Consider the following 27,510-nt stretch of genomic DNA (forward strand, 5'->3'; position numbering starts at 1 on the left):
GGACACGTAGCAAATATTTTTTTTGTTGAAGCTAAGTATTCCTGATCCTAAGTCTCTCCTACTAATTCAGTTTCACGAAACAATTAGCCTTTTATCCAGTTCACAGATTTCTGGTAGAAATAATCAACCCCAAATCAAACTGCCATTGACAAACAGTACACTGTGTACTTAAGAATTTAAGCAACTTAAGACTTACATTTAACATTGAAAATTAAAAAAATTATCACCCCCCCTAGATTTGTCTGAAAGATTAAACTCAAAATAAAACTGTTATTGGCCAAAAGAATAAAGGTTTTGACTGAAAAATGCCTAAAACTTATAAATATCATATCTTCTTTATAAAATCTAGATTATAGAACACCAGGGAAAAACTGATGTCAGGAATAATAGCCATGAAGGAAACATGCAATGGCAGAAATTATAAGTAAAATTTTTATATGGAAAAAAAACACAAAACCGTGATAGATGAATCATTCTTGCCAGATGGACGCACAGGTGGCAGAAATCACCAGCTCAGAAGGGAAGAAGCAGGTGTTACAAATGGCCCCTGTGCTCGTTTGTCTACTTTTCACAAGTCCATGAAAATGTCCATAAAAAATAATAAAAATGGAAATGGCTTAAGTGTTTTATATATACATATATACACACACGCACATAAAATCTGACCAAGAAATAAAATTGACAATAGATTTGTTTCAGAAATATCCCTTCCACGAGAATCAAACAACGTCATCAGTTAATCGCTGGGATGTCATAATGCAAACTCGGTGTCACAGCACGCCCAGGGTCCGCCGGGGGCCTTACAGCTCCTGCTCCTGCCCCTCGGGCGGCTGGGGGGTGGCCCTCTCCACCGGAAGGGAGCAAAAACCCACGCATCTCTCGCCCGTTTAGGGACCCGCTGGCCGCCCTCCCTTTCCCCGGCTTTCAGTCCTGGCCAGCACGAGCACGTCTGGCAGAGCATGTCGGGAGTTGTAGTCGCCGCTCCTCGTCCAGGACGGCGAGGGCCGGAGGCCGAGAGGGGCGGGGCCGGAGGCTGGCGTTTGCGCAGGCGCACGCCACGCTCCCGGGCAGTATGGCGGACGCCGCTGTTCAATCCCTCAAGAGAAAGCGCGAGCTGGGCGCAGAGGAGGCGGAAGCCCCCGGGACGGAAGAAGAGAACGCGGGTGTTGGAAATGGTGCTTCTGCTCCTGTCCGCTTACCATTCTCTGGCTTTAGGGTGCAAAAAGTGTTGAGGGAGTCTGCGCGGGACAAAATCATTTTTCTCCATGGGAAGGTACCATTAGGCCACCCTGGGATGGGGACGCGGGAAGGAATGAACCAATCGTGGCCTTGGAGGCGGGGTTTTTGGTTCTCGCCTGGGAAATACCAATCGCGCTTCTCGGGGGAGGCGGAAGTGCACCTCTAGAATGCATGGTTGGGAGTGGTGGTGAATTAATACTCCTAAGATTAATTTTCGTAACTCCTCTTTCTCTAAAAGTAACAACTAACACTTGCGGAGTATATGGCAGATTAAGAGTCACGCGTGAAATCCCCCCAACCATTCATTTGTGCATTCAGCCTATAAAGGTGCGCTGGACCCTTTCTCCGGGAACAAGATAAGAGAGATTGTAGGGGACATGGTTTCTCCTTTACAGGACTTCATTCTTAACAGAGGAGACGGTTTATTATGTTGGTAACAATTCCTCATACCATGCACCGACAAGCAAGGCCCAGAGCTAGGTGCTGGGGATATAGAAATGACAAGTTACCATACCTGCGCTTAAGGGGTGTAGTGTCCCCGGGACACTATACGCACACCCACACACACAAGTTTCCATACCATGTGCTCGGCTCTCTGCAGGGGCTGAGGAGAGACTGAGACAATCCAGGGAACTGGTCAATGACAGTAGGGACCCCAAGGGTAAGGTATAGGGGTTCCCAGGGCTTGTAGCAAACATGGACATTTGGGGGGAACCTGAGGGTCCGGGGCCTGGATTTCTGTGTCCCTTGTTTTTTATATTTATTTGTTTGTTCGTTCATTCATTCTTTCATTCCCTTGCTTTCTACAAGGTTCTGTGTGATTCAGCCCCACCTGTCTTCAGTCTGCAGCACCTGCTGAAGATTTGGCCATGAGATCCAAAAGCTGGGAGTCGGGAGACCCCAATTCTAGCTCGTTTCAACACTGATAGGTTGTGTGACTTTGGGCAAGTCACTTAATCTCTGTAAAATGGTGGAGAATCTGACCAGGCTTTGTGAGCCTAAAATAAAAGGCAATGAGAAGAAGCTTTGCATCTTTGGAAGAAAGGTGTGAGAGCTGCCGCAAGGATTTAGGTTAACAAGATGCCTTCTCTGAGAGGAGAGCTATGGATGCCACTGGCTAGATTCCCCAGAAGGAAAACTTGCAGGGAAGGAAATCTCAGGTGTTGGGATTTCAGAGACCCTGTTCCAGGGTCTGCCAGCTTCTGCCTCTGTTGTGCAGGCCTCACCTGAGGCTCTGCCCTAGGTCCCACTGATGATGTCTCTGCCCACAGGTGAATGAGTCTTCTGGGGACAGGGATGGAGAGGATGCTGTTGTGATCCTGGAGAAGACGCCGTTTCAGGTGGAACAGGTGGCCCAGCTCCTGAAAGGCAGCCCTGAGCTCCAGCTGCAGTTCTCCAATGACATCTATAGCACCTATCACCTCTCCCTTCCAAAGCACCTGAGTGGTGAGCAAGGGCTGGCTGAGGTGGCTCCTGATGATGGGGAGGGGAGGGAGGAATTAGGGACTGGTCACCAGGGGTCTCCATATCTGATTAGCATATTGTCGCGCAGTGGTTCTCAATGGAAGGAGGATGTGTTTTGCCCCCAGGGGACATTTAGCTATGTCTGGAGACATTTTTGGTTGTCAAAACTGGGGTAGGGATGGGAGTGGGGGTTCTACTCTCATCTAGTTGGTTGAGGCTAGGGATGCTGCTAAATATCCTACAATGCGTGGATGCCGTAACCCCCCTTCCCCCGCCAGTGCCACCCCGAACAAAGAATGATCCAGCCCAAAATGTCAATGTTACGGCTCGAAAGTGAGTCCTTGCCCAATGTGCACAGAGTCAATCAATAGACACTGGGATTTTGAGAAGAGACAACGTTTATTTGGCAATGGCCAGCCTCATGGAGACAGGAGGATGGTCCTCAATTCTGTCTCCTTGAATTGGAGAAACATTCAGTGTTTTATAGCATTTAAACACAAAGGCAGGCAGCCTTAGGATAATGACCAAGGTATTTGAGATGACGAGGTTAGAGACAGTCTAGTCACTGAACATGTGAGATTGATTACATGCTTAGTTTATTTGAATCTTAAGATTTAGGCTACTGCACATGTTAGGCAGGTCGACTCTGATTAGATCTGCCTTGGTCTAGCAAAGTAACTTAGGAATTGGGGTTGGTAGTTCTGGGTTGACTCACGTTAATTAACAGAGGGGCTATGTGCAAGGGTATCTGACTTCAGGGCTGCAAAACAAGATGAGGGTTGCTTAGTATGAGCAGAATGTTCAACTAGGAAGAACTTAAATGTTTGGATATGAACAGAGGTGATGGTAGCATGTTGTGAGAATAACTAACAGTGCTGAATGGTGTGTGAATGTGGTGGAAAGGGGAAGCTCAGAGTCATGTATGTCACCAGAAGGAAAGTTGGAGCTTAAAAGATGGGAATGTATAAAACAGTAAACTTTGTGGTGGGCAATGTCCAAGATTAACTATACAAATATTAAAAATCTCTTTCATGAATCAGAACAAATGTATGACACTATAATTAGAAGTTAATAATAGAGGGGCATATAGGGAAAAAATATATACCTATTGCAAACTATAAACTACAGTTAGTAGTATTTCAGTGTTCTTTCATTAACAGTAACAAATGTACTATAACAATACTGTGAGTCAACAGTGGAGGGGGAGTTGGTCAGGGATATGGGAAGATTTGAGTTTCCTTTTCTTTTTTTCTCTTCTTTGTCTTTATTTCTCTTCCGGAGTAAAGAAAGTGTTCTAAAAATTGATCAAAAATTAATTGTGGTGATAGATGCACAGCTGTATGATGGTACCAGGGACAATTGATTGTGCACTTTGGATCTTTGGATAATTGTATGGTATGTGAACAATCACAATAAAAAAAAAATAAAAAAGAAGATGAGAGAATACAAGTGGGGCCAGTCATGAGGTGACTTATTAAAGATTATGCTGTTTCAAAACAGCACCAGCATTAAAGAAACAGGGCTTCTGGGTTACAGTTCAGTAAGTAAAAAACAGTTACAGATATTTGCTTCTGGCTAAATTACAATATATCAGTAAGTCAGAAAGCATTTAGATAATGATTCAGTTACCATAAGTATATTTGTTAGTGTTCTATTACATCATCAGTGAGTGCCAAGTTTGAGAAATCCTGTTCTAGTTTTGTGTGTTTGAGGGACAGAGTGTGATTAATGGGATAGTCTGGCTTCATCCACTAATTGATTAATAAAAATTGTCCACTTTTATTCATCCTTTACTATTGTACTAGCCACTGTCCAAGTATCTTACATGTATTATCTCATTTAATTCCCAGAACAACCCCATGTGATCAGATTTTATAGGTGAAGAAATAGGTTTTGAAAGTTGTTTCAGTTTCCTCGTTGCTAAGGCAAATACCATGCAGTTGGTTGGCTTAAACAACGGGGATTTATTGACTTATGGCTTTGAGTCTAGGAGAGGTGCAAATCAAGGCCTGATCAGGGCAATGTTTTTTTCCAAAGACTGATGTTCTGGGGCTGCATGCTGGTGATCCTTGGTCCTTGGTGTGTCTGGCACATGGCAATGCACATGGCAGCTTCTCTTGGCCTCTCCCGTCTCTTCTAGGTTCCATTGACTTTCAGTTTTTGGCTGCTCCCTGTGGCTTTCTTCTCTCTCTGTGACCTTCCCTTCAGTAAAAGGATTAAGACCCATCCTGGACACTCCTTATCTCAAGTACCCGCATAAAAAAGTCCTGCTTACAAGGGTTCACACCCACAGGAATGGATTAAGTTTAAGAACATAATTTTCTGGGGTATTTGTCTAAGAGCACACCTGGTAGTTGGCAGAAAAACGAAGCTCTTTCGGTAGTTAGAGGTCCTGCTCACCACACAACTGGGGACCAAGCCGTGTGCCAGGTGCCGTGAAGATCAGTTACATCCCCCAAATAACTCCCTTTCTGGTGGGGGAAGTGAATAGTGTGTCCAGGGCATGGTCTTGAGAAGGAACTTGGGGTTAACAGAGATTCGGTTTTGAATGCAAGTAATTTCAAATTTATTTAAAAAAAGAAAGAACAGTCCATGCTAAAAGCTGGCATGGCAGGAGCTTCTTTTCTTTAGATGGTTAAGGTTTTGTAGCCCGCTTTGTTGGAAGCACGGGGGATGTGGGTTGACCTTAAAGGTTCCTTCCCAACCAGGAGATTCTGGGCTCTGTTTTGTGGCACGTGGCAGTTTTATTATATCCTTGTGTCTTGTTATTTGCCCTCCAGCATTTAAGAACAAAGCTTGGCTTTACAGATATCCTGCCACAGTCTTTTTGGTAGATTTAGTCTTTTCTGTTCCCTCAAGAAAGGGTGTTATTGTTGTCCTTTGGAAATATACGTGAACACTTGATGTGAGACAAGCAAACCTTTCATGCCTGAAAGCAAAACATCCTGGTCCTCCTTTGAATGAAAGCCAGATGGATCGGTTTGAGTTGACAGAAACGGACATCTGTATTTACTTTTCTTCGGCACTGATATTTAAGCAAGTGTATTCCTCAATGCGAGGTTGAGTGAAGGATGACAGAAGGCAGTGTAGCCAAACATGGCTTGGAGTGGCCCCCAAACTGCAGGCCCTGGGGCCATTTTTTTGCTGTCATCCGTTTTCCTCGCCTTCGCCAGTCCCTCCACCCACCCTCCCCACCTTCAGCCCACATTCAGAGGATTCTTTTCCAAAGAGCAACCCTGTAGAATTCATAGCCTTCTCTTTTTATTTTATTTTTTGCAGTGCTTCTGTAGCTCTGCACACATGTGGTTGCTGGCCACTGCTGTCTCTTTTTCTTTTTACCATTTTGTTCCAAGATAAGCACTGAAAGAGAGAGGTTTGCCACTCCAAATCCAAATCTCCCTCCAGCCCTTCCCCTGATCTCCCCCCTCCCACCTGGGAGTCTCAGACATTAGCTCTTCTTGTCTGGGGCTCACTGGTTGCTTAGCATTGAGTGATTAGCATAGACACAATACATAATACTGTTTATTTTCCTTACCAAAACTAGGCATCGGGATTTGGAAGTCACAGTAATTGGCTTCAGGGCTTAGTTCTAGTTGCTCTCTTCTTTAGCTATACCCTGTTCCTAGAGGATATTCTAGAGCAGAGTTGACAGGCTCTTTCTTCCTTCCTTCCTTCCCTCCTTCCCTCCCTTCTTTCCTATTAATTTGTATTTCTTTGATTTTCAGTGAAGCAAACTTTTTTCATGTTTATTGACGATTTTTGTTTTTATTTAATTGAAATGCCTGCTCATACCATCTTCCCTATTTTTCTATTGGGCTATTTAGTTTATTAAATTCTCCCACAATTGCATTCCTGTGAATTTTTCTTAGATTATTGTTTTTTTTTCCTTCCTTAAACTTTATTTTGAAATAATTTCAAACTTATAGGACAGTTGCAAAAAATAATACAAACCTAAACAGAGTTCTTCAGAATACCTCCCACAAGCTACCCAGATCTACCAATTTTGCCACATTTGCCATATCATTCGGTCTATTTTCAAAACATTTGAGAGTATGTTATATACATGTGATCCTTGAGCACATGATACTTCCATATCCAGTTAGTAAGAATAAGGATATTCACTTATAACCACCTTAAGTATAGTTATCAAGTTCAAGAAATTTAATATGGCCAGAAAGCTGACAGTCAATATATTACTGTCACTTTTTTGGCCTGTCCCAATAATGTCCTTTTGAGTCTTTTCTTTTCCATTATTCCATTATTAGATCCAGTCCAGGATCATATATGGCATTTAATGGTCATTGTCTCTTTAGTTGCTCTTTTTTTTTTTTTTTTTTTTTTTAAATTGATTGTGGATACATATATACAACATAAACTTTCCCATCTCAGCTCCTCCCAGACACATCATTTAATCACATTCACGGTCTTGCTCTACCCTCACCACTATCCAGTAAAGGCGCACTAATTTGAAAGTGATTCTCAAAGTGAGAGTGACTGAGATACTGAATTTGTTTGAAACCATTCCATGTAGTTGAAGCACGGAGCAGGAGGGAGGAAGAGAAGAAAGAGAGAGAACAGTTTGTGGCTGTTTTCTAATATGACTCTCTATGAAAAGAAATTATCAGTTGAAGAAATAGCTTTCTAACAATTTTAACTTTTCAGCAATAAAAAAGATGAGAGTGGCTTGCAAAGTGTTACTATGTTTGAAATTATAAGCACTTCTTTAAAGATTTTGCTTAAAGGTCCTAATGATTTGGAATTATGTAGGATGATCTTTTCCAAGTGTAAGATGCTGTTATACTGTTGGTCCCCATACCTAGTGAAGCGAGGGCAGAACTCAATGGCAAACTGCCTAAAAGTTGATAAGAATTATTTCATGCCAGCCAAAATACGGGCATAGATAAAGTTTTGGGAAAATGGATCATGGTTTTGCTACACACCCTTAACTCTTTAGTTTTCCATGGCACTAAAGTTCCTTTTTTTCTCCTACCAGACACACTTTTTTTGTAAAGGCTGGGAGAGTAAATCATAAAGTCTCTGTCACATGTTCTTTTTTTTTTTAAACAACCTGTTCCGGTTTGCTAATGCTGCCGTTATGCAAAGTACCAGAAATGGTTTGGCTTTTATACAGGGCGTTATTTGGTTACAAAGTTACGGTCTTAAGGCCATAAAAGTGTTCAAGTTAAGACATCAACAATAGGGTGCCTTCCCTGAAGAACACTGATGGCGTCCAGAAAACCTCTGTCAGCTGGGAAGGCACAGGCACGTGACTGGCATCAGCTCTGGGGTTCTGGGTTCAAAATGGCTTTCTCCCAGGACGTTTCTCTCTAGGCCTCTGGGGGTGTCCTCTTAGTTTCTCCCAGGCAAACTCCAGACTAGCAAAAGTCTACTTTCAGTCGCTGTCTCCAAAATGTCTCTCTTGGCTGCAGCACTGAACTCCTTTTGTCTGAGATCTAGTAGGGCTCTGGTAAACCAATCAAGTCCCATTCTGAATGGGCGGGGCCACACCTCCGTGGAAATAATCTAATCAAATTATCACCTACAGTTGGGTGAGTCACATCTCCATGAAAACAACTTAATCCAAATATCCACAAGACTGGATTAAAAGATCATGGCTTTTTCTGGGGGACATAATATATCCAAACGGGCACATTCCGCATACCTTCTCACATGCGCACTTAATAAATTTTCTACCTGCTTGCTGGGGTGGGAGTGGGGAGCGCTTGCTGTCTGTGGAGCAGCACACCTGGGAGCTTGTTGGAAATGTAGAATTGCAGGTCCTACTCTAGACATACAGAATCAGAATCTGCATTTTAGCAGAATCCCCAGGTGAATCATATGCACATTACATTTTGAGAAGCACCACCTGTGTATGTGTGATCCCTATATTCATTCCTCCACCCCGACCTCTCCTGAACTCCAGACTCATGAAATACAGGCCTGCTTGGCATCCCCATTCGGAGGTCTCTGGTACCCCTTTCCCTGAACTCCCACTCCCCCCCCCAGGCCTCCCTATTTTAGCCCTATTGTTCACCCACTGGTTCATGCTAAAATCCTAGAAGTCATTCATTGGCAAGTCCTAGTGGTTTGACCTCTAAAATCAAGCCTCGCCCCCTCTCTTTGCTTCCGTCTCCACTGTTCTCCTCAAGATGTCTTCAGCAGCTTCTTACTGGTCCCCTGCTTTCTGTCTTGCTCTCCTCCCGTCCTTTTCCCATAGAGCATCCGGGGTGACCTTGTAAACACAGGGAGCAGATCCCGTCACTCCCCCACTCAGAGTCTTCTGGTAGCTTCCCACTGCGCCTAGAAGTAAGTCTGGACTTCTTACCGATGCAAGTTTGTCAGTTATGTGCAAGGCCCTACACATTCTGGCTCCTGACCATGTTTCTCAATTATTCTTCTTCCCAGTGACTTTCCACTCCTCGGACATGCCAGGCTGTTGCTCTTTCCTTTTCCTGAAACACTCTTCCCTCCAGTCTCCTCAGAGAGAGCTCTTTCTCATCACTCATGTGCTCACATGCCCTCCTCCTTCCTTAGGGCTCCCACGAAATTGAAATTAGGACCCTATCACCAGTCCCATTCTGTTAGCCTCACCTATTTGTTTCTACCATTTATCATTTTTGCATCATTTTCTATTCATGCTATTTGCTTGCTTGTTTCTTGGCAGGCTCCTTGAATTACAATATACCCCTCACCAGAACTGGGACCTTATCTCTTTCACTGATGAGTCTCTAGCTCACAGTGCATAGAGTATACTACATATTCAGGAAATATTGGTAGAATGAATGAAGAAGTATTTCTGAGACAGGCAAAGCCTCAGAAATAGTTGTAGCTTACATTTAATATAGGCTTTTACACTTCCCAGAGCTTTTTCACATACAGTTTGTCATGTGATTTATAAAAAAATTGTATTATGGTCACATAAATACAACATAACATTTCCTATTATAACCCACTTCCAGGTATTCAATCAGTGTTGTTAACTACATTTACAATGTTGTGCCATCACCACCATCCATTTCCAAAACTTTTCCATCACTCCAAACAGAAACTCTGTATTGTCTTGTGATCTTCACAACTTGGCAGTGTAGGTGGAATGATCTCTGTCTTACAAATGACAAAGCCAGGACTCAGTTCAAGTGACTTGCCCTAGGTCTAACCACTGGAGCAGAGGCAGAGCAGCATTTTCTGTCCATACATAGGGTATTGTTCCATGTAAAGTGACATTAACATAAATGGCAGACTAGAACTTAAAGCAGACATGGGCTCTGCCCTTGCAGAGATTACGCTGTGGGCAGGACAAGGTACATATATACAACAAACAAGTCAACAAATCATTACCAATGGTTTATAAGAGCCATGGAGGAGATATAAAGGGAGGGCTGTGAATCTCAACTGGAGATTGAAAATCTCAGTCATGACTCAGCTGGAGCAGGAATGCCCACTGGTCAGTGGCCTGGGTATAAATACCCTGGTACCAGCCCCTCGGCCCCTTGCTGATTTACCAGTTGGAGACACCTCTGGCTGAGCCCTGCCAGTTGTTGTTTATTCATTTGGACAGAGCTCAGTGTCTTGGCTCTCAGTCCTAACTAAGGCTTCGCCCCAGAAATTCTGATTTAATTGGATTGTTATAGGGGACGTTTTAAAGCCCCCCTCTACCCCTCCAAGTGATTCTCATGTGCAACCAGGTTGGAACCACTGACCTCACAGTTAAGAATATGGTCTTTGGAGTCAGGCCAACTTGGGTTTGAATCCCAGCTCTGCCACTCCTTCATGAATTGTGTGACCTTGGGCAAGTTACTTAAGCCCCGGGAGCCACAGTTTCCTTATCTGTAAAGTGGTGTGAGAATCAATTGAGCTTCCATAGTTAAGTGCACTTGGCACACGTTGAATAGTAGCTATTATTATTCTGATGTGCTGTGTCTCTGTTGGGTACTGGAGCTTCGGGGATGAATAAGATACCATCCCAGCCTTCACTGTCTTGAAGGGAACCTGCCCGTGGTTATGAAGTGATAAAGTGTTGCAGGCACGGTGCTAGAAATCAGAAGGGCCTGATGAGGAAGCACTGCCAGGAGACGGGTGAGGGTTGAGATTATTGTTGTCACTGACAAGGTGAGCGGATGTTTGCCAGGCATCCCTGGGACAAAGGGCAGCCTAGTTGGAGGGCACAGGCAAGCAGAAACCTGCGGGTGGCCTTTCAGGGGCTCCTGGTGGTCCATTGGCGTGATGCTTCATGGGAAGTGAGGATGGGGAGAGATGTGGCTGGGGGATGTCATGTAGGGCCCGTGTGCCCTGCTGAGATGTCTGGGCTTGGGAGCTCTGAAAGGGGACTGACATGGTCAGCTTTGGTTTTAGGCACAGGGCGTAGGATGGATGGAGGTTGTTCTGGCTGGACACTAGTAACCGTGTGAGATATTGAGCGATTTGGAGACCTGCACTGAGGTGGCAGCAGTGGGCATAAAGAGGGGGTTCTACATATGAGGCTTTATGGAAGGAGACTCAACAGGGTTTGGTCACTGCCTGGACGTAGGGGACAGAGATCCTGGAAGGCAGGGGTCATATCAGATCTGTTTCCAATCCCCAGCAGCCCCACATTAGGTGTTTGTGGTAGATTGAATTGTGTTCCCCAATCTGGACATGTTCTTGGTCTTGGTCCACATCCTGGCGAGTGTGGACCCATGGGAAATAAGATCTCTTCAAGAGATCTCTTATTGCAGTTAAGCTGTGGCCCCACTGAATCAGGTTGGGCTTTAATCTGGATTATTGGAGTCCTTTATAGGCAGAGTGAAAATCAGAGGGAGAGAGAAGCCAGAAGCTAACGGAACCCAGAAGATAAAGCAGAAGATGCCACCATGTGTATCGCCAGGTGATGGAAAAGCAAAGGAACTCTAAAGTTTGCTGGCCAGCCAGAAGATGCTGACCCTGGGAGGAAGCCAACCTTGTAGGGTCTGAAACCATGAGCCATTAATTTCCTGTTGTGAAGCCAGTGCAATGTATGGCATTTGTTTTGACAGCCAGGAAACTAAAATTGCTCAGTAGTGGGCCCACAAGCTGGCCCGTCCATGGGTGCTTTTTCCCCATGGACCAGGCTTTCCACAGCCACTGGGTGGCAGCACAGCCACAGTGTTCCCTTGTCCCTTCTTTTGGCCTCTGGGACGTCTAGCCAGGCTGTCAGCCCCCACCTCTCATCTCAGTCCTGGAATCACAACTCTGAACTCCACCCCGAGGGGCTTGGCGGTGTTGTGTCTGCAGCCTCGGTCCTCTACATCCCTTGCACAGTGGTAAGCTTTGAGTTTTTCTGCTGTCTCTGACTGCTTCTCCAGACCTCCTTCTCAGAGTACTGCTTGGCTAGGGGATGCCCCCTCTTCATTTTTGAGCTGGAGGCTCTCCTCCTGGACTCAGCAGAAATCATTTGCTCTCCGTGATGCTGTTGTTTCCTTGGGCTGGGTGACTTGAAACAACAGACATTTATGTCTTACGGTTCTGGAGGCCAGAAGTCGAAAAGCAAGGTGTCGGCAGAGCCAGGCTGCCTCTGAATCTGCAGGGAAGGATCTGTCCCATGTCTCTCTCCTGGCTTCTGGTGGTGGCCGGCCATCCTTGGTGTGTGGCATACCTCCGTCTGTGCCTCCATCCTCACCTGGCCTTCTCCCCTTCTCGTGAGGACACCAGTCTCACTGGATGGAGGGCCCACCTCGCTCCAACATGACCACATTTCAGCTTGCCTCATTCCATCCGTAATGACCCCATGCCAAATATGGGCACGTTCTGAAGTGCTGGGGATTAGTACTTGGGGATATCTTTTTGGTGGGGTACAGTTCAACCCTTCACACCTGATTTCTTCAGGTATTTCCCGTCTTTGGCAAATCTCTTCTAATCTTCAAATCTGAAGATTTTGCAGTCTGTTGATTCCTCCGAATTCCCAGCTGCCCATCAGAGGCTGCTGCTCTGAGCCCCACACCCCCTACCCTGATGGTATATTGGGGAACACATGGGCTTTCAAGTTAGACCTGCCTGGGCCCACCTTGGTGCTGACACTTGCCCGTGGTGTGACCTTGGGCAAAATCTGCTGCTTCTGGGCTTTAACGCGGTTGGTTCAGGGGCTGAGAGCAGCCTCAAGTTGGACAGACCAGGGTTGGAATCCTGGCTTTACCATCTTCACTGAGAAGACATGGGCGAGTTTCTGTGTTTATTCATTTAACAAATAGGGAGTGCCGGGTCCTGTCGTAGACACTAGATGCATTGGTGAGTAAGACAGGCATCGTCCCTGTCTTTGGAGTTCACGTCCTAGTGGGGGAGGCAGACAACAAACAAGGAGACAAATGACTAAATGGGCCGTGAACAGGGAGTAGGGCCTGCCCAGGCCTGTGGCCCGGGAAGGCTCCCTGGGGAGATGACACAGGCGAGCGCTGAACTAGCTTTGCAAAGAGCTGGTGAGGCATGTGGGGAGAATGTTCTGGGTGAGGGAACCGCACGTGTTCTGGAGTAGGAAAGAGGAACAGAAATCAGAGGCCAGTTTTTGGGAGCATAGTGGGTACAGGAACGTGGTGGGTCAGGGGTGTGGTACAGAGGAGGTTGGGGAAGTAGCTTTAATTTTTTTTCTTTGCTAAATTAGATAAGTAACTGAACATACCTCAAACGGTGGTTATGAAATAAATGAGATAAGTGCTTTACAACATCTTTTAGCCTCTGCCCGTAGTGAGAGGGATGTTTCACGTTGTGACCTCATACCTATAAATTAAAAAATGCATGAATATAAGTGAAGTAATATTTACCATTATTTCAGGAGTCTCATTCTAGTATTTTCAGTTTAATTCCAGTCTTCTCTATTTCATTTTTTCAAAATGCTGGCCTTAAAATTCCTAGATGAATTTCATGACAATTGTCATGGGTTGTGATCCATTGAGATGAGATATATAAAGCACATGGCACAGTAGCTGGCTGTGGTATGTATTCAGTAAGGGCTAGTTATTATATTACTGTTGCTCCACCATTAAAATTATGGAACATTAGTCATTAGGGGAATGCAGATCAAAAGCACAGTGAGGTATCACTTCACACCCACCAGAATGGCTATTATTAAAAACACGGAAAATAACCAAGTGCTGATGAAGATGTGGAGAAGTGAGAACCTTCATCCCTTTCTTGGTGGGAATATAAAATGGTGCAGCTGCTGTGGAAAAGTTTGGCAGTTCCTCAAAAAGTTAAACATAGAACTACCATATGACCTGGCAAATCCACTTCTAGGTCTATACCCCAAAGAATTGAAAATGGGGACTCAGATAGTTATTTGTCCACCAGTGCTTATAGCAGCATTATTCACAATAACCAAAAGGTGGAAGCAACCCAAGTGCCCATCAGCAGATGAATGGTTAAACCAAATGTGATTTATATATAGTGGGACATTACTTGGCCTTCAGGAGGAGTGAAGTTCTGATACAGGCTACTACACGGATGAACCTTGAAGACATCGTGTTGAAAAAAATAAGTCAGACACAAAGGGACAGATATTCTATGATTCCACTTAGTGGAATAGCCAACATATGCAAATTAAAGAAGACAGAAAGTAGAGTACAGGTTACCAGTGGCAAGGGGCAAGGGGAATGGCAGTTAATGCATCACAGATGTAGGGTTTCTGTTTGAGGTGATGAGAAAGTTCTGTTAATGGGTGGCTATGAGGGTACTGCAACAACGTGAATGTGATTAATCCTATTGAACTGCATGCTTGGGATATATGTTGTATATGTTGCATATATACGCTGGTTTGGATGTATTACGTCCCCCAAAACACCATGTTCTTTCATGCAGTCTTGTGGGGGCAGACGTATTAGAGTTGATTAGGTTGGAACCTTTTGATTGTTTCCATGGAGATGTGACTAGTAACACCTTTGGTTAGAGTGTAACCTGTTGATGGGATTGTTTCCATGGAAATGTTTCCCCACCCATTCAGTGTGGGTCTTGAATAGTTCACTGGAGTCTTATAAAAGAGCTCACAAACAGAGGGACCTCACAGCTGCAACTTAGAGGGACATTTTGAAGATGGCCGTTGAAAGCTGAAGCTGACACTTTGGAGAACGCCATTTTGAAACACAACCTGGGAGCAAGCAGACACCAGCCATGTGCCTTCCCAGCTAACAGAGGCTTTCCGGACGCCATTGGCCATCCTCCGGTGAAGGCACCCGATTGTTGATGCCTTACCTTGGACATTTAATGTCCTTGAGAATGTAAATTATAACCAAATAAACCCCCTTTATAAAAGCCAATCCATTTCTGGTGTTTTGCAAAATGGCAGCATTAGCAAACCGGAACAATATATGTTACCACAATTTAAGAGAAAGAACAACTAAAGAGAAAACAACAGTTGAATGAATCCATAACTCTGGAATGGAACTAGTAATGGAGGGGAAAAGGCCCAAAAGGACATTATTGAGACATATTAAAAAACTGGCATTTAGACTGTAAGCTTTTTATATCAATATAAAATTGCTTGAATTTGATCACTGCACTTAAGGTGGTTACATAAGTGATTATCTTTGTTCTCAGGAAATGTTCATGAAAGTATTAAGTGTTCAAGGAGTGTGATGCATGCAACCTACTGCCAGAGTTCAGAAAACAGATAGATAGCCAACCAGATGGATGGATGGATATATAGATGGATATATAGAATACCACAAATATGGCAAAATGTTAAAAGTTGGGGGATCTGTTGAAGTTCTCAGCGTGGGTTTTGCATTTATTTTTGAAACTGTCATGGAAGTTTGAAATTATTTCAAAACAAAAGGTTCAAAAAAAGAAAAAAACTGTTGAAGATGACTTTCAAATGGCTTTTGATGCCTGTCACAGCCACAAGTCTATTTTATTTAGATTTTAATAGAGACAGACATTTATTCTTCCTAGTGTTCTGATCATCCCTGCGTTCTAGTTGGGAGTCTGGATTTCTTTCTTTGTTTTTTTTTTTTTTTAATAGCCTCAAAGTGGAATTAAAAAAATATATAAACAAATGAGAAAGTAAGCTATGTTAAATATATATATATAGTGAGCCTTAAATGGAACAATATATGTAACACATGGAAAAGTGCCTGGCCGTGTGCGTGGTGATTCTCCTTCCCTCCCGTGTTGCCATGTGGTAGACTTGAGAGCCTCGTGGGCCTGGTGGCTGGCATCTCGGTGCTTCCTCTGAGAAGCTCGGTGCTGAACCCTGCTCAATCATCCTGCTTCTCAGGCTCTCAGGTCCGGGGCCTGTCAGTGGGGCCCTTTTACTGAGCTCTCTGTGTGCTCCTACCTGGGGAAGAAAGAGGTGGGAGAGAGTAGGGAGAAGGGTGTGATGCAGAAATCCAGACTGCCTCTATAAAGGCTGATTGTTTCCCCACTATAAAGAAGCAGGGGTGGATCTCAGGTTCAGGAGATGGGCAACTGTGTGGGAGTGAGGCCAGGGCAGGGAGGAGGGGGGTAGAATTCTGAGAATTGCATCATCGTTTGGTGGCAGAGAGCTCCCAGTACTTCAGCTGCAGGCCAGGGTTTTTCTTCCTGGAACTCCGGAGGGAGGGATGAGGAGACTTATTTGGGAGGGGCATTTTAAGAATTTCCCTGGCAATGTTGTTCATGATAGAGAAAACTAGAAACAATCCAAATGTCAAATAACAGTAGAATGGGTAAATAAATTGAGGGGTATTCCTACAGAGGACTTCTCTACGGCAGTGAAAATGAAGAAACTGTAGCCCCTGACATCAGCAATGATGTACCTCACAATGCAAGCAAGGCAAGCAAGGCACAGCATACACACAGTGATTCCAGTGATATAAAGGTGAAAAACAGGCAGAACCAAACAACATATTGTTGAAGGATGCATACACACATAATAAAACTAAGAAGCAAAAGGAAACGATTAGCTCCAAATTCAGGAAAGTGGTTGTCCCTGGTGGGAGTGGGGGCAGACAGGGCATTGCAAGTCGTGGTAATGTCATTTCTTGGATGGCAGGTTTGGTGCATGAGTGTTCTTTTCTTTCATATGCATTTATACGTACGATACATTTCCCAGTTAAAAGTTAAGAAAAACTGATGGGTCCGTAGGGGAACTGAGACTATTCGCCTGTTCGCCCACAAAATCACAGGGCTCTACCCTCATTCTCAGGTTTGTTTGTTGGTCGCTGTTGCTCAATGTAGAAGTGTTTGGTTTAGGCCTCCTCTTGTAGATTCGGGGAGCTCTGTGTTGTGCGGGACCCACTCCAGGATGACACCAGCCCCGGCAGAATAGGGCAGTGTGGATGGCCCTCCAACAACTGAAATAAAAGACTGGGTACCAGGCTCCCCGGGCCCTGCTCCAGCACAGCCTTGCACAGGCTCTCACCCAGCCCCCAGCACCCCGAGGCAGCCCTCCCATTGCAGCTGAAGGCCAAGAGTCACCTGAACAAGGACCCACAGAGCAGGTCTTGGTCAGAACACCCCCAGAGAGAGGTCTTGGAGAGCAACATCCTCATCCAGTGTGGGAGGCGTGCCAGGGGCCAGTACTGGGATGTCAGTGAACTCCTCGGAACCTCAGTTTCTCTGAATGAGTAGTGAGGAATCATGTAGCTGGCTACTCTCCATCATGAGGTTTTCCTCATCAAACAAAATCACTATTTAATAAAGTGACTCGTAATTAGAACTGTTTGTCGGAATTGCTTAAGGAACTGCTTTTTCAAATAGAGGCTCTGCATCTACTGAATAAGAATCTTTGGCATAGGGCTCGGGTGTTTGTCAAAGTAAAAATGTGGCAAAATGGTTAATGGCATAGAAGGGCTGCGAGTGGGGAGAAGCAAGGCTCGTGTACACCCTGCCCCACCCCAGAAGCAGCTGCTGTTGGACATTTCTGGTTGTTACCTCTAGACACTTAATTGAATTCTATGCTTATGCACCTCTTTCTTCATTTATCAGGTTTCGAGATTATTGATTCCGCACAGTGGAAGTTGGAGGGGCTAGCTCCTCCATACTTCCCCACCCTCCCTCCCCTCCACTCTCAGTTTCTGATGGTTTTCTTGTGACTCTTAGTTTTTTTAATTGATTGCCACTGGAATCCTAAATCCCATCTACCCCAGGTTTTATCGAAGTGAGTCCCACCATGTCAGCTGAGAATATCAGCCCCCTTCCCACCCCCTCTTCTGGCCTTTACTGCTTCCCACCTCCTTTCAGCTGTACTTTCATGGCACTTTGTCACAGTGTGTCCTGTTGCATAACTGTAACGAAGTTGTTTATGATTTGTTTACAAGTTGGTTCCAAGTTGGAAACCAGTAAATGGTATTTACCCTATTTTGGCCACGTTAGTATTTGCTGCAGACTCAAGCGGAGTGCCAGGATTGTATTGTCCCTTCTCCCCCTTCCCAGAGTATAACCCTAATCCCCAGGTCACTCTGGGGACAGGGCTGATTCTGGTGTCGGTCCAAGGGAGTTCCTCCAAAACAGGATGCTTTTATAAAAATATACTTTATTTTTTAGAATAATTTTAAGTTTACAGAAAAGTTACACAAAAAGTATATAGAGTTCCCTTATACCATTCCTTCACCTCCACACAGTCTCCTCTGTTAAGATCTGGCTTGAGCGTGGTACATTTGTTACAAGTGATGAATCAGAATCGATACATTATTAATTAAAGGCCACAGTTAATATTAGAATGCACACTGTGCCATACAGTTCTGTGGGTTTTGACAAATGAGTGATGTCATTACTGAACGGTTTCACTGCCCTAAAAGTGTCTTGGACTCCACGATTTCATCCCTACCCCTGGCAACCACTGATCTTTTTCCTGTCTCTGCAGTTCTGCTTTTTCCAGAACATCATATAGTTGGAGTCATACAGTATGAAGCCTTTTCAGACTGGCTTCTTTTACTTAGCAATATGCATTTAAGATTCCTCCATGTCTTCATGGCTTATAGCTCATTTTATCACTGAATAATATTCTTTCATATGGATGTGCTGCAGTTTGTTTATCCATTCACCTATTGAAGGATATCTTGTTTGCTTCTAATTTTGGGCAGTTATGAATAAATCTGCTATAAACATTCTTGGGCAGATTTTTGTATGGACATCAGCTTTCATCAGGAATCACGTGGCATGGCAAGACTATATTTAGCTTTGTAAGAAACTGCCAGACTGTCTTCCAAAACGGCTGGACCATTTTACATTCCCACCAGCAATGAATGAGAGTCCCTGTTGCCCCATATTCTCATCAGCATTTGGTGTTGTCAGTGTTTTTAACTTTAGCATTCTGGTAGATGTGTCCTCATATCTCACTGTTGTTTTAATTTTCAATTCCTTAAGAACATATGATGTTTAGCATCTTTTTTATATGCTTATTTGCCATCCTTGTATCTTCTTTGGTGAGGTGTCTGTTCACATCTTTTGCCCATTTTTTAATTGGATTGTTTGTTTTCTTATTGTGGAGTTTTAAAAATTCTTTGAATATTTTGAATACAAGTTCTTTCTGATAAATGTGTTTTGCAACTATTTTCTCCCAGTCTATGGCTTATCTTTTCATTGGCTTAACAGTGTCTTTTGCAGCATGCTGCTTTTTAGTGTCATATTCAAGCCATTATTTTATCAGGTTTTAGTTTTTCTTGGAGTTTCTAGTTGCCTCTATTTTTTTATTGTGATTAACCAAAGAATAATGTGACTGTCCTATGTTCTTGAAATTAACTAGCTGCTTAGTTTGATATCCATACATGGTACCTCCTTCCTTCCCGAGACTATTTTTTCCAGAACCCTCTTTCCTGTTACTTCAGCTAGGAGAGGTGATTCTTAAGGCATGCTGTAAAGCTGTCAACCTCGGGCTTCCTTTCATGGCTTTCTTAGGTTCAATCTCCTATTTTCTGGATTTTGTGTCTTTTCTATCTTGTTTTCCTCTCTTTTGTAGCTGAGGTATATTCTTAAGCACTTCTTCAGTAATAATGTGGAGGTGATAAACTTTGAATCCTTTATTTTTGCCCTCACTTTTGAGTGATAGTTTGGCTGTATCCAGAATTTAACTTTACTTTCCCCCAAAACGTTGAAGCTATTGCTCTTGTGGCATCAAGTATCCATTGTTGCTAATAAGGTATCTGATGCCAGCCTGATTCGCGTTCCTTTGTAAGTAACTTGAGAGGTGGTTTTTTGTTTGTTTTTTGTTTTTAGCTTTGTTTTTCTCCTTCTCTGGAAGCTTATAGTGAGTTCTCTTTATCTTTGGTATTCAGAAATTTTGCAAGGCTGAGTCTAGTTTTGGGTTTTGTTTTGTTTTGTTTTTTTCTTTCATTCGTTGTGCTGGGTGCTCTGGACCCTTTCTGTTTAAAGTCTTATGTCATTCTTCCACTCTGAAAGTCTTTTCTGTTGTTTCTTTTGATAATCTCCTTCCTGTCACTTCTGCTATTTCTTTCTGCTGGAAATCCTATTAGTTGTTAGACTTCCTCAGTTGATCCCCTGCCATGCTTCTGTTCTCTCATTTTTTCCTTCTGTCTTTTCTTTCTACAGTCTGGTGGATTGTCTTTACTTTGTCTTCCAAATATTCCAGTGAAGGTTTTAACTTGGCAATCATAGTTTTAATTTTCCTTTCTTTGGTTCTTGGCTTCATTCATTTTCATAGCCTCTTGATCTTGTTTTATGGAGGCCACATTGGGTTGAATCTCTCTGACACACTAATTAGAATTGTTTAAAAAGAAATTATCTTCTGGCCCTTGAATTCTCATTTCCTCTAGGATCTGGTTCTGGTTGTTTATCTTGGGCATCCTTTTTCAGACTGCTGGTTTTTCATAAATATGAGGATTTGCCTTAGTTCATTTGTATTTATAAATGAAGAACCAGGCTGATTTTCTAGGGAGCTTATGTGGTTGTCTTCTGCTGTCACCTTGATAGGTCTGTTTCTACAATATTCCTTTCCCATGAATTGCTTCCCCAGGGGGCTTTGTGACTGGGGAGTGGGGCATGTGCTTGCCAAGCTCTGCTTAACATGTGCAGTGGCACTGGGCACTCTGGAGCCTTCATTCTTGCTAGTCCAGAGGTTGGCAAATTATGGCTTGTGGGCCAAATGTGACCTGCCTGTTTTTGTATGGCCTTGCGAGCTGTGAATGGTTTTTCCATTTTTAAAGGGTAGGTAAAAAACAAACATACACACACACACAAAATGGAAGAAAGTGAGAAAGAGGCCAGATGGCCTGCAAGGCTGAAAATATTTACCATCTGGTCCTTTAGAGAACAGTTTGCCAACGCCAGCTCTAGTGCACTGTTTTACTCTTTGGAGGATGGCCCTCATGTTTTCACCTGGAATTAAGTACCTGCCACTGGGATGAGGGCATGGCAGTGGATGAGCCAATTAGCACTGCTCTGCTGTAGACCAGCCCTTTAGTTGATCCCAATTTTCCTCTCCATGTCCCTTCCTGTCCTCTCTACCTGCCTGTTTTGAGCCCAGATTCTCCCTGACATCCCTTGGCAAGGCTGGCAGTCACCCCCGTGTAGGTCCATGGAATACTCCAGGCCACAGCTTCCTCCGGTGTTGTCTCTTCTGTTCACCTGCTGCCTTTCCTCCTAACCTGGAGAAATGAATTGTAATCTCTCATTCCCTGCTGCCTCCCTGTTCTTGTTCTCTTCACGGTTACGGGTTTATTCCCTTTTCTACTTCATTACTGCCATTGCGCTGGGTTTTTGAAATGGTCTGAGAGTCCCACGAACTGGTCATCAGGGCCTTCCTTATGTCCAGATGTTCCAGGTGAGGGCCCTCAGGTGTAGGTAGCTTACACCACAGAGCAGTTACTCCATTGAAGTAAGTCAGACTTGGCATTTGTGAGCTGAGGCAGACAGGGGACCTCAAGCTCTCCCAAACTCTCATGGCCAGAGAGAGTCCCAGATGCTCATGCACAGCGAATGGGAGTGTAAATAAAACATGGTCATATTCATAAAATCATGAAACATGTACCCCCTTGACCTTGCATTTCCACTTCTAAATACTTGGTTTAGAGAATCGCTCATAAACGTGAGCAGAGAGGTACAAGAATATTCATTTGTGATAGGGAACAAAACAAAACAAGAACAACTTAAGTGACTCTTGGGGAGTGGCTGCTGTGCAGTTATTAAAAAGAATGAAGATCTGTATGGGCTGCCTTGGAAGAGCTTTGTGCCGGTTTGTATATATTATGTCCCCCAGAAAAAGCCATATTCTTTGATGCACTCTTGTGTGGGCAGATGTATTAGTGTTGATTAGATTGTAATTCTTTGAGTGTTTCCATGGAGATGCGATAACTCTGATTAGATAATTTCAATGGAGGTGTGGCCCTGCCCATTCAGCCTCGGCCTTGATCAGTTTACTAGGGCACTATGTAAGCTCAGACAGGAGAAAGCTTTCTACAGCCAAGAGGGACACTTTGAAGAATGCACAGGAACTGAGAGAGGAGCTGTAGATGAGAGACAGTTGGAAGAGGGCTGTTGAAAGCAGACTCTTGCTCCAGAGAAACTAAGAGAGGACAAATGCCCCAAGAGCAACTGAGAGTGACATTTTGAAGAGAACTGTGGCCTAGAGAGGAATGTACTGGGAGAAAGCCATTTTGAAACCAGAACTCTGGAGCAGACACCAGCCACGTGCCTTCCCAGCTAACAGGTTTTCCGGACGCCATTGGCCATCCTCCAGTGAAGGTACCTGATTATTGATGCCTTACCTTGGACACTTTATGGCCTTAAGACTGTAACTGTGTAACCAAATAAACCTCTTTATAAGAGCCAATCCATTTCTTGTATTTTGCAATCTGGCAGCATTAGCAAACTGGAACAAGCTCCAAGGGCACAGATAATCTGTAAAGTATGAACTCAGGCTTAAAACTCAAAAAAAAATTTATGTATATATGTTCATATTTATGTAAACTCATTTTGAAAATGACTAGAACTATGGACACCAAACTGTTATCATTTATTATTTACCTTGATGAAACTGATTGGGAGTGGGGAAAGGGAGCTGTCTCTCTTTTTACTCTCTTTACTTCTGGATTATTTGAGGATATATTCATGTGATGCTTGGATTTTTTTATGATGTAAACCTTCCCACCAAACAAACCAAACAAAACCAAGAAACATGCAGAAAGATTAGTCTGGTCAACAAATTGGTACTGGAAAAACTGAATCTCCATATGCCAAAGAATGAAGTTGGATCCCCTACCTCACATCATATACAGAAATTAACTCAAAATGGCTCACAACCTAAATTTAAGAGCTAAACCCATAGAACTCTTGGAATAAAACATAGGGGAAAATGTTCATGATCTTGGATTTGCAGTGGGTTCTTGAATATGACGCCCAAAGCATGAGCAACAAAAGAAAAAATAGATAGATTGGACTTCATCAAAATTAAAAACTTTTGTGTATGTTATCAAGAAAGTGACAAGACAACCTGCAGAATGGGAGAAAATAATTGCTAATCATGTAGCCGTTAAAGGTTTAATATCCAGAGTGTATAAAGAACTGCTGCAACTCAACAACAAAAAGCCAAACAACCCAATTAAAAAATGGGCAAAGGACTTGAGTAAACATTTCTCCAAGGAAGATATATAAATGGCCAGTAAGCACTTGAAAAGATGCTCAACATTGTTTGTCATTAGGAAAATGAAAATCAAAACCGCAAGATACTACTTCATATACTAGGATGGGTATTACTTTAAAATGGAAAATAACAAGTGTTGGCGGTTGTGGAGAAATTGGAACCCCCAGGCATTGCTGGTGAGAATGTAAAATGGTGCTGTCACTGTAGAGAAGTGGTGGTTCCTCAAAAAGTTAAACACAGAACTACCATGGGTTTAGACCCAAAGGAATTGAAAGTAGGGACTCAAACAGATACTTGTACATTAGTGTTCATGGAAGCCTTGTTCACAGTAATCAGAAAGTGGAAACAACCCAAGTGCCCATCAACTGATGCATGAATAAACAAAATGTGGGGTGTGTACCCAATGGAATACTATTCAGCTGTACAAAGTAACGAAGTTCTGATACATGCGACAATATGGATGAACCTTGAAGACATCATGTTGAGTGAAATAAGCCAGACACAAAAGGACAAATATTGTATGATTCCTTTCACATGAAATATCTAGAATAGGCAAATTCTAGGGACACAAAGTAAATTAGAGGTTACCAGGGGGTGGGGGCAGGGAGAACTTAACAGGTACAGAGTTTTTGTTTGGGGGGATGAAAAAGTTTTGGTAATGGATGGTGGTGATGATCACACAGCATTTTGGATCTAATTAATGCCACCGAATTGTATACTTTAAAAAAATGATTAAAGTGGCAAATTTTATGTTATATGTATGTTACCACAATTTTAAAACTTAGTCTGGATTAAGGCCTCTGGATGCTTCCTTACCTCCCAGCCTGAATGAGTGTCATCCTGTGGAGGCTACCAGTTCATCAACAAGTGCTGCATACCCCAAAACCATGTGTGCCGGTTTATGTATATGACGTCCCCCAGAAAAAGCCATATTCTTTAATGCAGTCTTGTAGGGGCAGAGATATTAGTATTGATTAGTTTGGAACCTTCTGATTGAGTGTTTCCATGGAGATGTGACCCACCCAACTGTGAGTGACACTTGTGGTTAGGGTGTGACCTCTGATTGAATGTTTCCAAGGAGGTTTGGCCCCACCCATTCAGTGTGGGCCTTGATTAGTTTACTGGAGTTTTATAAAAAGAGCTCACAAACAGAGGGACCTCAGAGCAACTGAGAGTGACGTATTGGTGATAGCTGCAGCTAAAAGAGACATTTTGGAGAACGCCATTTAAAACACAACCTGGGAGCAAAGGAAGAAGATGCCAGCCACGTGCCTTCCCAGACAACAAAGGTGTTCCAGACACCATTGGCCATTCTTCTGTGAAGGTGCCCTATTGTTGATGCTGTAGCTTAGACACTTCTATGGTCTTAAGACTGTAACTTTGTAACCAAATAAACCACCTTTATAAAAGCTAATCCATTTCTGGTATTTTGTGTAACGGCAGCATTAGCAAACTGGAACACCGTGTGTACCCCAAACTATGGGATTTATACCTAACTATGGGATGTACACCTGTGAGGTGCTAATTAGGAGGCGTTTTATTCTCAAACATAAGATGTGCACTTGTGGGTTGGAGTGCACAGAGGATGGAGGTGTGGGAGACCTCCAGGGAAGGGTGGGAGGGGGGATGCCTAGGGCAGGGGGGGGGAAGGGGTCTTCCGGGCTGGGGGGGTGGGCAACAGTGTGGGTCGAGTCGGACTCATGTCCCCTTTTTGTGACTCAAAAGTGAGTCCTCACCCAGTGGGCATAGAGTCAATCAGTAGACACCAGGATTTTGAGAAGAGAAAAAGTTTATTTAGCAAAAACGAGCCTCACGAAGACAGGAGGACAGTTTTCTCAAATCTGTCTCCCTGAACTGAAGAAACTTTCAGTATTTTATAGCATTAAACAAAGGCAAGCAGGCTTAGGATAATACAAAAGCTGTTTTTGATGACAAGGTTAGGAATAGTCTAATTATTGAGTATGCGTAGAGTGATTATGTACCTCGTACTGCGCATGTCAGGCGGGCTGACTTTGATTAGAACAGACTTGGTTCAGCAAGATAGTTTAGGAATTTGGGGTATTTTGTTCTGGGCTGGCTCATAAATTAATCAGTAAGGGGCTACATGCAAGGGCACCCCGGACTTCAATGTTGCAAAATGAGATAAGGGGATACAAGCGAGGTCAGTCAGAGTTGTTTTGGTTACAGGGTGCAGTTTCAAAGCATAGCATCAGCAAAACAGAGCATCTGGGTTACAGTTCAGCAAGTATGATTTTTGTTATTATAATTAGGCAAAGTTTTCTTTTAGGTTAACTTTCTTTTTAATAACTAATAGCCAATTAAGGCTAATTGAGCCGGAGCTGTTAGAAACAAGAACTTGTCTATGAGGTATATAGGGGGAGGGGCTTGGGAGATCAGAGAAAAGAGAATGGAAACTTTTTACAGCTTTATCAGGGAGGGAGCTGCTTCCAAAAGTGGTCAGGGTCCACTATACCGTCCGCAGTGGGAGACCGTTACCCGGACTTGGAAATGGAGCTTTGTTAATGGGACAGGGTAAAAGTAAGTGAGTGACACTCATTTTTCTCTAGTGATCACGGATCTTTCTCCAGAAGGGACCATAAGCTGGGACATAAGACAAGCCTCAAGAAATTAAAAAAAAAAAAAAAAAAGTGAATATACTCAAAGCACATTCTCCAATCACAATGGCATGCAAATAGAAGTCAATAACTTTTGATTTGTAACTCCACTATTTACTTCCTACATGATATAAAATGCACAAACTCTAATGACAAATCAGTGGTTTTGAACTCAACGTAAAACATGTAATTTTAGACAACTATATAAAGGTGGGGGAATGGCGGAGTGTAGGAACATAGTTTATGTGTCCTATTGAAGTGAAGGTGGTGTCAAAGAAAAACAATATTGTTATGGATTTAAGAGGTTAATTTTAAGCCCCACAGTAAACACAAAGAAATTATCAGAGAATGTAACCATAGAGATGAAAAGTAGAGTATAGGTTAAGAGAACTGGGGGAAGGGGCAATGGGAAGTTAGGAAATGAGTATAGGGTTGCTGTTTGAGGTGAAGAGAAATTTCTAGTCATGGATGGTGGGAAAGAGCATTACAACATTCTAAAGGTGATTAATCCCACTAATGGAATGCTAGGGAGGGGGTGGAAAGGGAAGATTTAGGCTGTATATATGTTTCCACAATTGAAAAAAAAAAAAAGACAGTCTAAATAGATGACAATTGAATGTCAAGGATGATCCTGGATGGGATCTGAGGATGGAGGAGAGGAGGCTCAAAGGGACACAGTTGAGACATAGGAAAAAAAAAGGGAAATATAGAATGTAAGCTTTGTATCAATGTTGAATTTCTTGAACTTCTTAGCTGTGCTTAACGGGATTGCATGAAAGAATGTTCTTGTTCATTGGAAGTGTATATGTGAATTATAGTGAATGCTCAAGGATGTGTGCAGCTAGCTCTCATATGTTCAGAAGACAGAACAATAGATGATGGATGATAGATAGGGAGGGAGGGAAAGAAAGAAATGGCGGTGTGGCAGCATGTTAAAGGTGATGAATCAGGGTGTCGGGAGGGGGGTCAGGGTATGCTGTGTATGGGGTTTGTATTATTTTTGCAACTGTTCCTGTAACTTTGAATTTATTTCAAAATAAAATTAAAAAAAAAAAAAAAAAAAAAAAAAAGTAAGTATGTGAGGCCACATGAGTCACTCTTGACCCCTCTGGTTTCTTTAGCTGAGGCTACCTAAAGAAGATCAGTTTTTGTGTACTTTCTCTCAGGTACTTGCAAGCTCCTGAAGCCAGCAAGCCAGCCCCCATCCCCCTCACCCCCCCAGGGCTTGGAATTATAGTGCAACAACAGCAAGTGGAAGGATTTCAAGATAGAGAGGTCCCTGACACCTGAGTAAAATCCTTGACCTAGAGGCTCGGGCTCTATACCTCCTTCTTCACCATCTGATTGCCCAACACTCCCCAGCCCCTCAGCTTTCTCCCCAACCCCCCAGGCCCCTGTCTCCTCCCTTTACCAACCCTCAGCAGCCAAGAGCAGAGGCTTCTGTGCAACTCTTCTTCAGTTCTCAGGGTTTTACCAGGCTGAGAGGAGACGTTGAATAGACCCTGGGCTGTAGCCACCCACTGCAGGGCCAAGTGTTCTCTTTATTTCCCATATGGGGCAAGGTCCCAAGACTTCGTAGCAGTCTTAAGGCTCAAGTCAGTAGAAAAGACAGCAAGGGGAGGCAGGTCACCACAGGGATGGCTGGTATAACTTCTCCACCTGGCCCCAGCTGGG

At 43.5% G+C, this 27,510-nt stretch overlaps 1 protein-coding gene across 1 annotated transcript in view; it reads left to right on the top strand.

Annotated features, from left to right (window-relative positions):
• Positions 1 to 1,042: 1,042 nt before the first annotated feature.
• DCPS (decapping enzyme, scavenger) overlaps positions 1,043 to 27,510 on the top strand; it is a 54,982-nt gene continuing 28,514 nt past the window's right edge. Inside the window, exons 1-2 of the mRNA XM_037841917.1 lie at positions 1,043 to 1,273; positions 2,511 to 2,685. Of these exons, the coding sequence (XP_037697845.1) occupies positions 1,073 to 1,273; positions 2,511 to 2,685 (376 nt within the window). The 5' untranslated portion in view covers positions 1,043 to 1,072. The remainder of the gene's footprint in view (positions 1,274 to 2,510; positions 2,686 to 27,510) is intronic.

This window comes from Choloepus didactylus, chromosome 6 (genome assembly GCF_015220235.1).
Source record: "Choloepus didactylus isolate mChoDid1 chromosome 6, mChoDid1.pri, whole genome shotgun sequence".
Lineage (NCBI taxonomy): Eukaryota > Metazoa > Chordata > Mammalia > Pilosa > Megalonychidae > Choloepus > Choloepus didactylus.